Source organism: Oncorhynchus clarkii, chromosome 21, assembly GCF_045791955.1.
Source record: "Oncorhynchus clarkii lewisi isolate Uvic-CL-2024 chromosome 21, UVic_Ocla_1.0, whole genome shotgun sequence".
In the NCBI taxonomy this organism is placed as follows: domain Eukaryota; kingdom Metazoa; phylum Chordata; class Actinopteri; order Salmoniformes; family Salmonidae; genus Oncorhynchus; species Oncorhynchus clarkii.
Window position 1 is genome coordinate 8915728 of NC_092167.1, and position 12238 is coordinate 8927965.

Consider the following 12238-nt stretch of genomic DNA (forward strand, 5'->3'; position numbering starts at 1 on the left):
GGTCAGATTTAGATCTAACCATAGAGCTAAAGTTCTGTTTTTGTCAAGGGTATTCCGCTACATATTGACCAAAAGTTGTATCTTTCGTTGAAACTACGAATTTGGTCCTCAAACCTTTTTCACGTTCATTTCAAACATTTTAATTGAAGGATAAGTGGCCTTGGTTTTCTTGAGCAGTCATGTTTGCTTCGGGAAGTTGGTATGATTCATCCATAGCTGTACTCGATCAAGCCACAACGAGACAGATATTTCACCAATGTATAAATGTGAAGCATCCGCTTGGCGTTTCCACTCACTACCAAATATTGTAGTGAGAACAAGCCCAGTGGCCGGTAGTGGGAGAACATGGAACGAGATCGATTTTGGCCGAAATTCTGTACATTTTCTCATCGATGAAACATTTGACCTCAATACACTTTTCTGTTCCCAAAACTATAATATTTTACGAATAGAGTGGACTACGTTTTGTAGACTTTACCCTTTGCCAAAATAAAAAACGTGTTGTTTAGAAGAAGTGACAAGTCGTATTGAGTTTTGCACACACTCACCTCGCCTAACGGAAATATGCAAATTAACCAGAACGCGCCAATTGGATCTCGCTAGCTCGTGCTTGGCTCTGCCCTCCTCCTTGCTTGTTCTGCCCACTAATGCCATTTTTCCCCATTGGAAACAACAGGATGTGGTCTGTCCTAGTTATAAACAACACGGGAGACTTTTATTTTGAAGACTCATGAATAGTCGTCACACAATAAAATGTTTAACGTTACCAGCCTCCAAGTTATGTACAGTGTGTGCTAGCTACCCACCCAACGTTAACATACGGTCGTAGCAGCAGCTTGGTTTGCTGGTGAAATGGATTCAAAAACTCAAGGTTTGTCATCTTTTCCTGAAAGGCTTCACCCAAAATGTATTTCTGTTCAAGCTTAGATCAGGAATATGCGGGGCAGTATGTGAAATAATATTTGGTTAAATTCACATAGCTAACGTTAGGCATGCACTAGCTAACGTTAGGCATGCACTAACTGGGTAAAAGCCATAGTGGAGTCAACACCTGAAAGTGTTGCGACATAAAAGGTCTGCGATTGCTACAGGGCATTTCCATCGAAATGGACCCATGCGCACCAACATGTTACGTTATTAGGAGCATATCAATTTCAGTGTCAAGTGAAAGCTAAGAGTATATTTTGGGGAAATGAAGGCATGATAGATACAGTTTTCAACCATTTTCTATCTTGAATATGGGTCCTAAGTAAATACTTTGATTTCTGGATAAACTGAAGGGGTCTTAGGAAATGTGTCTTAGAAAATGTGTCTTAGAAAACATCTAGCCTACCAGGAAACTATTAGAAATACATCAAAACACAATAATGTTGACGTAAAGACCCCTACCAACTAATGACAACATTTTCGTTTTTAATTAATTATTTACCTTCTGTAAGTTTAAGAAATATTGCCTTGTAATTCCGTTAACAAAATGTAATAAAAGTTCACTGAAGTAACAAGAAAATGGTAGACTTACCAATTTAGTTATAGGGATTTTACAGATTTATGTGTTAGTTAATTATTAAGTGATTTAAAACGTGTAATTCTATTACCAAATTGGTACGAAATTACACCAAAATTAGTAACAGAATTACTGCAACTGAATTGGCTACAATGGGAAATTGTAATAGTCACAAAGCACAGTTGGGTCCCCTGCTACTGACCTCCACTGGCGTACTGTTATGTTCAGATAACAGTTTTTTATTTTATTTTTTGTCGTCTTAGAACAGTCATGACTCTGGACAACACCTCTCCTCACTCTCCAGTTAATGCCACCTCTCCCAGCTCTTACTGACACCTACCCTTGAGCCCCCTCTTTCCAGTTACTGTAACAAGCATCCTATCCCACTGAGCACCGACCAACACTGGACGTCCATGGACGTTGAAAAGTAGTTGATATTTGGTCAGTCCACCCTGACCTTGATGTTAATGTACACTGGCGGACTGAATTGGAACAAATGGGTAGTACAATGCTGAGTACAGTACAGTGAGTAGAGCACAGTACAATAGTGTACTGTACAGTGAGATGACTTCAGTACAATATAGTAAAGAAAAGTAGAGAACAGTGTACTGTACTGAAATATACTATACTTCACTGTACTAAACTCTATTCTACTGTGCTGTATTGTACTGCGCTCTGATGTCCAAACTTGTAAAGGTTTACAGCGGAATCGCCCCTTCATCCATTTTCAGTCATTTTAAATGAGTTGTCTACGTATACCCATTTATTCTTGAAGAATATAACTTACACATGCCTCATGAACTTAGTTCAACTTAGCTACAGATTGTTACACCAGATAATGTAATTTAACCAAAGATGTTTTGGTATCCATTACTCAGAGTTACAGGATAGGTACTGTTGTGGGGTAGCACAGAGAATTTTCGACCAACCTTAGCTTGGCTATATGGTCTTCGTCCTGGATTTGTGGAAACCAGGAGTCTCATAAAATGTCTGTCTAGTTGCAAGGGTCTTTATTAATTTGATGGCTTAAGTTATGTTAACAAATTCCTCCCTTTTGTTTTCATGACAGGTCTCAATCTCCCTCTATCCTCCTTGTGTCTCCTGGTTCCACCAATACGCTTGATGTCAGCATCTATGTGGCAAGTGGCTGAGCAGCGTAATGTGATGCAGTATGGGAAGCTGGAGGAATTTGTGACTTTGGTGACAGAGATGGTCCCAGAGCTGCTGAGCTCCAGGCAGAGGACCCAACTCATCCTGGGACTGAGAGCAAGGGTGAGAGAGGTGGAAATGTTGAGGGTTGGGAGGGGAGGATGTAAAAGTGACACGTGGGATGAGATTCAGACCTTAATTCCTCATAAGCGCCTGGATCTTGAAGGCCAGGAATGTGGACAAAAGATTGTTCTTGTCACATTTTCATGATCATCTTCTGTTATTGTCTTAAGACTTCTTAGTTTGTGTCCACTCTGTCTTTAAATGGTCAGCGATCTGCTCCCCTCACTACTCCCCCTATGAACATTTCTCCCCACCCCCTTAATGGTCACTTAACTTACCTGCTGTTCCTCCTATGGATATTTCACCCCCCCAAATGACTTTTACTCTGCCCTCACCCCAATTATACTGAACAAAAATATATGCGCAACATGCAACGATTTCATATATTTCAATTGAAATAAATTCATGACTCCATAATCTATGGATTTCACATGAATGGGCAGGGCCGCAGGCATGGGTGAGCCTGGGAGGGCAAAGGCCATCCCACTTGGGTGCCAGGCCCACCCACTGGGGAGCCAGGCCTAGCCAATCAGAATTAGTTTCTCCCCACAAAGTCTTTATTGGAGACAGAAATACTCCTCAGTTTCATCAGCTGTCCGGGTAGCTGGTCTCAGACAATCCCACAGGTGAAGAAGCCAGATGTGGAGGTCCTATACTGGCGTGGTTACACATGATCTATGGTTGTGAGGCCAAATTCTCTAAATCAATGTTGGATGTGGCTTATGGTAGAGAAATTAACATTAAATTCTCTGGAAACAGCTTTGTTGGCAATTTCTGCAGTCAGCATGCCAATTGCGTGTTCCCTCAAGTTGAGACATCTGTGGCATTTTGTTGTGTAACAAAACTGCCCATTTTAGAGTGGCCTTTCATCACAAGATTAAATGGCATGTAATGATCATGCTGTTTAATCAGCTTCTTGATATGCCACACCAGTCAGGTGGATGAATTATCATGGTAAAGGAGAAATGCTCACTAATGCTATGTAAACAAATTTGTGCACAAAATATGAGCGAAATACGTTTTTTGTACGTATGGAACATTTCTGGGTTCTTTTATCTCCGCTCATGAAACATGGGACCAACAATACATATTGTGTTTATGTTTTTGTTCAGTATACATTCATCACTGTTAGTTGTTAATAAAAAAGGAAAATTATATATATTATAATTGTTATAGTTTTTATTTTGCTTGGTCCCCACACCCGCTCAATGGTAATTTAGTCTGCCTGCTGCTCCCCTATGGTCATTCCCCTTTTCTCCTCTACAGTCTTTACTCTGCCTCCACCCCATTGGACATTTTATTTATTCATCACTGTTACGGTTGTTATTATGTATATAGTTCTATTTCTATTGGTTTTTTTTATGATCATTTTCATTCATTTATTTCACTTAGTCCTGCATGTTGGAGCTCGGAGCCTAAGATTTTCTCTGAACCCTGCAATCACACCTGCAACCCTGTACATTAAACACTCTGACTCTGAATCTATAATGTTTCCATTCCTGCTTATTATTAAAGTGTGCCTGCTATTTCAGCTGGTTCTTGAGTTGTGCTGTGGTAAGGAGGACATGGTGGACCATCAAACCATCCAACGCCACTTGGATAGAATCCAGTCATGCACAGTAAAGCACAAAGCGGTAAGTTGTGTGCAACACACCAGAGTATGTGGATTATGTTAAATCTCTATCACAACATTTATTTTTTGTAATTATAGTTCTTAACTAACTTTTTTGGGGTGTAATTACATGTTCAGAGAGAAAACAAGAAAGTGGAGGCATCAAAGTCTAACTTTGTGGAGCTGGTTCAAACATTGCTGGAAGACCCAGCGAAGAGGGAACACTTTTTTCAGGTGAGATAATATCGAACATCTAACTTCTCACAGTTGGGTAGTTCTGTGTCATAATCAAGCAAAAAGTGTTGGAAATGCCTGAAGAGCAAGCAGGCAGGCATGCATCTGAAATTAAATGTAATGCTCCCAAGCGTGTGTTGTGTGTCAAGTTGGGTACTATGACAAATATCAAGAATATTAGTGCAAATGGACAAAACAAATATTTTATTAAACAAATGCATTTTGACGGTAACATGTTGTAGGCAAGACCATTCACCTAACTGTGTAATAGTGCTCTACATTTTCATTAAAGGAGGTGTTCCCAGTGCAGTACGGTACTAAGTATGACACAGCACTGCAGATTCTGGTGTGGGAGTTCTTCTCCAGATTGGAGGAGCTGCTGCCGGTGCCCAGCTTTACACAGGTACTGATATGACTGCATCTTCATCCTATCAATTCAAATGTTTAAAAAAATGTTGTGTTTACAGTTGTGAATGAATGAATGAAACCCCTTTAATAAATGGACTGAACATCAAGTTTCCAGTGGGTAGAAGTTTTCCCCTCTCACCCTCAGACAGCATCTTGTCTCAGCCTTGCATTCTCTGACCTGGAGGAGTGTGTTCAGTCTGTCTCTGACCCTGAGCACCTGAAGACACTGCTACAGCATCAAAGACACCTGGGACACCTTAACAGAGGTAGGTAGCCTTCAGGTTATCTATTTCCACTGGGGTAAATTCTTTGACCTTCATTAGATTTGATTGCATTTTCCACCAATGAAATGTGCTTTGTTTTGTTAAAGATGTCTTCACCTTCAATGTTGCACAAACTGTATTCACCTCCAAGGTATTAGTAAATAAAATTGGTTTGGATTCTCCCTCTTTTCCAGATAATTTGTTCTACGACTCTGACACCATCCTGTCCGCTCTGTCCCTCACTTCCTTGGTAAACTCGAAACAAACTTCAGTGGAGGCTCGAGGTCATGACACTAGGAAGAAAGAACAGGAGGGTAGAGAAGAGTGGCGACCAGAAATCAGTTACAATGGAACTGATCAGGACGTTGAACGACTTGAAGAGGCTGGTGAATCCAGTTCTGGACAGCAGAAACCAGGATCATCACTACACGCTCGTCCAGTGGCCATAGACGGTAAGGACATTTGGAGCAGAGCACATTACATACATCTGTGCACTGTTCATGGCGATTGCCAAACTGTGTTATTGATAACTGGTTGTTATTACTAGTTGGAACAATATTAAGTTAAGCGACAGTGCTTTTTCCATTAGACTAGTCAGGCTACTTTTATCTGCTGTTTCCATTGTGGCTATAGCTACTCCACCAACAGAGCTTTATTTGAGCCGGATCCTGCCGGAACATGAACATGTTGTCCCGGATCCGGTACCTCTCGTGGCATGAAACATAACTTTCACTGTTTGCTCTTATTAGAATTTCTAGAAGCCGACATGTTTCAAAATGTTACGACCACATTGTTGGGAAGTTGTGATTTAACAATGAGTTGACCTCCTAGACAAACCCATCTGCTTGAGCTGCTCTTTGTCGAGTTCTTCTATGGGGGTGTATTTATGATGGATGAGTTGACCGTGGTCTGGCCATTGCATGCTGAAAATGCCTATTAACCATCTGGGAAGATGCTGTGTAATCAGTCACCACAATAGGTTTTGAGTACATTTACAATAATCGTTTGCTAGCTAGCCAGGGTTATGGCAGTTCGACAATATACTGTAACAGTTGACCATGGTCCAGGGCTGGCTTGCCCTATATGCAGACCACACACTACACTACGTGTAGGGCCCCTGACTTAAAAAAATAAGGAAAACACTCCAACATGGATGACCAATATTCAGTATATCTTATATTGCTTGTTCAGCTGAAGCACTATACTGTACATACTGTACATGTAGCAGACAAGTCGGGCTCAAGGTCTCGTGATGAGGTAGCCCTGCCTCGGCCTTACAGAGAGTATCCTCTTGGTCTCACTGTCAAGGTGTTGGTTTCTCCTGTGGGAGACCCGGGTTCAGATCCCGCCCGTGACAGTAGCCGTACTCATTTTACCTCGCTGTGAAATCAACATGCCCTTCCTGGTGTTCTCCTGCCCCCACCAACAAGTTCAAAAAGGAGAAGGGCCTTATATTTGCTCACCTTGTGTCAGGGGGTTAGAACATCACAGATCTTAAAATCACATTTGCACATTCATATTGTGTGATTGACACAATCCTACTTGGAGTGTGTCTTCAAGGAAAAGCATAGTAAACATACAAATTAACAAAAAGAAAGCTAAACAGCACAGGACTTCTGAAAACAATAGTGATTTCTTTGGGATTTTGATTGCCGGAAATATACTAAAGCATTCTGAATACATTGGTGAATAGTTCAATGTGTGAATTAGGGTTTGTTCTTCTAGGAGTTATCAAGGTAGTGGTTAGAGGGATGTCTGTCAAACCCTTTTTTGCCTCTGGAATGTCTTCAATAAAGTCTCAAAATTCGTTAAACAAAGGTTACTTTTTTTTTCAATTCAATTTTTGATTAGATTTTTTACAAGGATTACCTTTTTTTGGAGGTCATTGCCTTGTCAACTATTATATACATATCAACAACAATCTGGGAAAAACTGCTTAAAATAGCAGCACTGATTTTATATACTGAACAAAAATATAAAGGCAACATGCAATAATTTCATTGATTGTACTGAGTTACAGGAAATCAGTCAATTGAAATAAATTAATTGAGTCCTAAATCTATGGATTTCACATGACTAGGAATACAGATATGGATCTGTTTGTCACAGATCCCTTAAATAAATGGGCCTCACAATTGGCCTCAGGAAATTCATTAGGCCCTTATCTATGGATTTCACATGACTGTGAATACAGATATGCATCTGTTGGTCACAGATATAAAAATTGCCATTGATAAAATGCAATTGTGTTCATTGTCCATAGCATATGCCTGCCCATACCTTAGCCCCACCGCAGAACCTCTGTTCACAACGTTGACATCAACAAACCACTCGCCCACACGATGCCATACACGTGGTCTGTGGTTGTGAGGCTGGTTGGACGTATTGCCAAATTCTCTAAAATGACATCTCTGGCCACAGCTCTGGTGGACATTCCTGCAGTCAGCATGCGAATTGCACGCTCCCTCAACTTGAGACATCTGAGGCATTGTGTTGTGTGACACAACTGCACATTTTAGAGTGACCTTTTATTGTCCCCAGCACCAGGTGCACCTGTGTAATGATCATGATATTTAATCAGCTTCTTGATATGCACCCCTGTCATGTGGATGGATTATCTTGGAGAATAATTGCTCACTAACAGGGATGTGCACAAATTTGTTTACAACATTTGAGAGAAATAAACATTTTGTGTGTATGGAGAATCTTGGTACCATCTCATGAAAGATGGTACCAACACTTTACATATTGCGTTTATATTTTTGTTCAGTGTACTTCCATGTGCTTTTTACTTGCAGAACTGGATAGTGACATGCCCTCCCAGGTCTTCTCCTGCCCCCAGTGCCCATTCTCCCACAGGAGAGAGGTGAACCTTCAGCAGCACATCAGGAAGGAACATCTAACAGAGGAGGACAGCAGGAACCTGGACTCTGGAGGAGCTGAGAACTCACTGCCATCCAGTCAAACAATACAGAGACCCTCAATCAAGACAACCAAGAAGTACATCTGCTTTAAATGTGGAAAGGGTTTCAGAAGCCCATCGGACCTGAAACGACATAAGGGTGTTCACACAGACATGCAGCCGTTCCATTGCAACCAGTGTGATAAAAGATTCAAAGCGAAGGGTAGTCTAAAACAGCACCAACGGGTTCACTCAGGAGAAAGGCCTTATGATTGCTCACATTGCGGCAGGGGGTTTAGGACATCGGATATCTTAAAATCTCATATACGCATTCATACTGGGGAGCGACCTTATGGGTGTACAATGTGTGGGAAGAGATTTATTCAACGGCAAGTACTAACAAGACACATCAGGATGCACAGTGGAGAGAAACCATACTTGTGTAGCATTTGTGGAAAGACCTTTGCTTGCTCAGGGGAACTGATGGTACACTCAAGGATCCACACAGGGGAACGACCATATCATTGTGAACAATGTGGGAATACTTTTAGTCTAGCAAGTAAACTGAAAGTGCATCAGCGAAGTCATACAGGCGAACGCCCATACCCCTGTACACAGTGCCCCAAAGGCTTCTCCACCTCCACCAGACTAGTGAAACACATGCGAATTCATACTGGGGAGAAACCTTACCCATGTGTAAAGTGTGGCAAAAGATTCTCTGAAAGGGGAAACATGAGAATACATCAACGAATGCATGAAAAAGAGAGAAAAGGGCGACAAATGTATTGATAAACCATAAGCTGTTGAAATGTTCTTTGTAGATTCTGCTCTGTATAGTTCTCTGCTACATTTTCAGGTGATTATGACATGTTTGTAGATCTTCTAATTTGTCACAATACCAGGCGGTGTAACTTCAGAGATGATTGGCAAAATTTGTGTTCTAAATATTGTAACCGTTCTGTAAAATGTTAGTTACGTCTGGTTATATGCGAACAGATCAGATTTTACCCTGAAATAATTTCCCGAGTTCAATGCTACCCAGTTGGAAAACTAACAATGGGCAAAAACACTATTATAAACCACATTTCTAATATAGCAGGGCATCTTAAACAATACCCTCAAATAAAAAGTGACATTGTACTTTTGCCTCATATTTATAGTTTACACACCTGGCACCACCTATGTTGTGTTTCCTATAGACCCAAAATATATTTAGATTAATTGAACAATTGCTTAATTCTATTTAGCCTTTTTCCACTTGTTAACTTCACTATATACAGTGCCTTGGAAAGTATTCAGACCCCTTAACCTTTCCCACATTTTGTTAGGTTACAGCCTTATTCTAAAATGGATTAAATTGTTTTTCCTTATCTGTTTTGCTTTGTCATTATGGGGTATTGTGTGTAGATTGCTGAGTAAAAAAAAAAGTGTATCCATTTTAGAATAAGACTGTAATGTAACAATGTGGGGAAAGTAGAGGGGTCTGAATGCACTGTAGGTGATTTGGTGGTAAACACAGATTCAATAAAAGCACCATTATTGTACTAACAAAGCTGGCTAGTGGTGTGTAGGGTCCAGTGATTTGTGGACATCTATCAGCTTTGCCTTTCTCCCAGTGGCATTTAATGCCTCCATGGAATTTACGGTGAGTTCCAAAAGCATTGGGACAGTTACACATGTTGTGTTGTTTTAGCTCTGTACTCCAGCACTTTCAATTTGAAGTGATACAATGACTGAGGTTAAAGTGCAGACTGTCAGCTTTAATTTGAGGGTATTTACATCCATATCAGGTGAACTTTTTAGACATTGCAGCATGTTTTGTACATAATACCCCCATTTAGGGGACCAAAAGTATTGGGACAAATTCACTTACACTGAGTGTATAAAACATGAAGGACCCGTTCCTAATATTGAGTTGCTCTGAACTCTGGAGGAGCTGAGAACTCACTGCCATCCAATGAAACAGTAAAGAACTCCTCAGCCAAGACAACGAAGAAGTACATCTGTGTTCCACCAAAGGGAACATGAAAGGCCATAAACGTGTTCACACAGAGGAAAAGCTGTTTCATTGCGACCAGTGTGAGAAATTCAAAAATCAAATGGTACTCTAATACTGCACCAAAGTGTCCACACAGGAGAAAGACCATATATTCTTTGCTCACGTTTTGGCAGGGGGTTTATGACATCTGGGACCTTTAACTTCCCTTATACTTACTCATACTGGGGAGAGACCATTCACCTGTTCTATATGTGGGAGGAGATTTATCCAACAGCAATTACTAACACACCACCTCAGGATGCATACAGGGGAGAAATCATACTTACTGTATGTAGCGTTTGTGGAAATACATTTTATTTCTCAGGGGCCTTGTTGGTACACTCATGAACACACATGGGTAAATGCCCCCACAGATGTCAACTTTGTGGGAAGATGTTTAGAATGTATTGGATACTCATGTTGCAGCGAAGGACTCACAGACGAGCTCCCATTCCCCTGCTCTCATTGTGAAAAACGCTTTATCTCAAAAGCGCCCTTAGATGACATGCTTATTCATACTGGAGAGAAACCTCATCCATAAATAAAACTCATAGGCCATAGTTCAGGTAGTTGTCTTGTTCGAACACAACATTTCTTCATAGATGTTCATTTTCAAACTCTGTTTGACTCTCTCAAAGCCTTTGTTAAGTTCTTGGTTGTTTTTCATTTAAATATAGACTCAACCACAATCTTGTATTTTTTGTAAATTGATGTGTCCATTGTTGAAAACCCTGGCCTGGAGAAATGGTCCATACAATCCAGGATCCTTGAGACGTCCCAAATCTGACGTTACCCCATTGAAGTTTACATTTAAAATGGTTAAGGTAAGGGTTATGGAGGGGTTACGGTTTAGGGTAGGGATATCCCAAGTATCCCAGATAGCACTTACCCTGGAAAAATGTGTATGTGAAGGCAAATATGTGTGGAGTCTTTATTTTAACCTTCATTGTTAGACATTTGAACATTCTAGATAGCTTAGTGCCACTGGATAGTTGTAACAATATGCTTGTGTCAACTTCCAGGGATACTCACATGCTCTTCCTAAAGGTGTGCATACACATGTGAAATAGGGGCATCCCTCTTTCTATTCTGGTTAGAGACAGTTTGCGCTGTTCTGTGAAGGGAGTAGTAGTAGTACACAGCTTTGTATGAGATCTTCAGTTTCTTGGCAATTTCTCGCATGGAATAGCCTTCATTTCTCAGAACAAGAATAGACTGACGAGTTTCAGAAGAAAGTTCTTTGTTTTTGGCCATTTTCAGCCTGTAATTGAATCCACAAATGCTGATACGCCAGATACTCAACTAGTCTAAAGGAGACCAGTTTTATTGCTTCTTTAATCAGAACAACAGTTTTCAGCTGTGCTAACATAATTGCAAAAGGGTTTTCTAATGATCAATTAGCTTTTTAAAATGATAAACTTGGATAAGTCAACACAACGTGCCATTGGAACACAGGAGTGATAGTTGCTGATAATGGGCCTATGTAGATATTTCGTTAAAAGAATCTGCCGTTTCCAGCTACAGTAGTCATTTACAACATTAACAATGTCAACACTGTATTTCTGATCAATTTGGTGTTATTTTAATGGACAAAAAAATGTGCTTTTCTTTCAGAAACTAGGATATTTCTAAGTGGCCCCAAACTTTTGAATGGTAGTATGTATATATATATATATATATATATATAGTACCAGTCAAAAGTTTGGGCACACCTGCTCATTCCAGGGTTTTTCTTTTTTTCTTCTAAATGTTCTACATTGTAGAATAATAGTGAAGACATCAAAACAATGAAGTAACAGATATGGAATCATGTAGTAACCAAAAAAGTGTTAAACAACTGAAAATATGTTATATTTTAGTTTCTTTGCACACTCTTGGCATTCTGTCAACCAGCTTCATGAGGTAGTCACTTGGAATGCATTTCAATTAACAGGTGTGCCTTGTTAAAAGTTAATTTGTGCAATTTCTTTCTTAATGCATTTGAGCCAATCAGTTGTTGTGACAA

General features: G+C 40.2%; 1 protein-coding gene across 2 annotated transcripts; it reads left to right on the plus strand.

Moving 5' to 3' along the window:
- The first annotated feature begins 722 nt into the window (after positions 1-722).
- On the plus strand, positions 723-10922 carry LOC139378462 (zinc finger protein 239-like). Of its 2 annotated transcripts, none has more exons than XM_071120650.1 (8): positions 723-871; positions 2574-2776; positions 4309-4410; positions 4527-4622; positions 4915-5025; positions 5176-5296; positions 5488-5745; positions 8092-10922. In XM_071120650.1, the coding sequence occupies exons 1-8, from the start codon at positions 853-855 to the stop codon at positions 8982-8984; spliced, it is 1803 nt and encodes a 600-aa protein (XP_070976751.1). In that variant the 5' UTR covers positions 723-852; the 3' UTR covers positions 8985-10922. The 2 variants fall into 2 exon arrangements, with proteins under 2 accessions (XP_070976751.1, XP_070976752.1); XM_071120651.1 differs by having other exon boundaries at positions 781-871; positions 4918-5025.
- The last annotated feature ends 1316 nt before the right edge of the window (positions 10923-12238 follow it).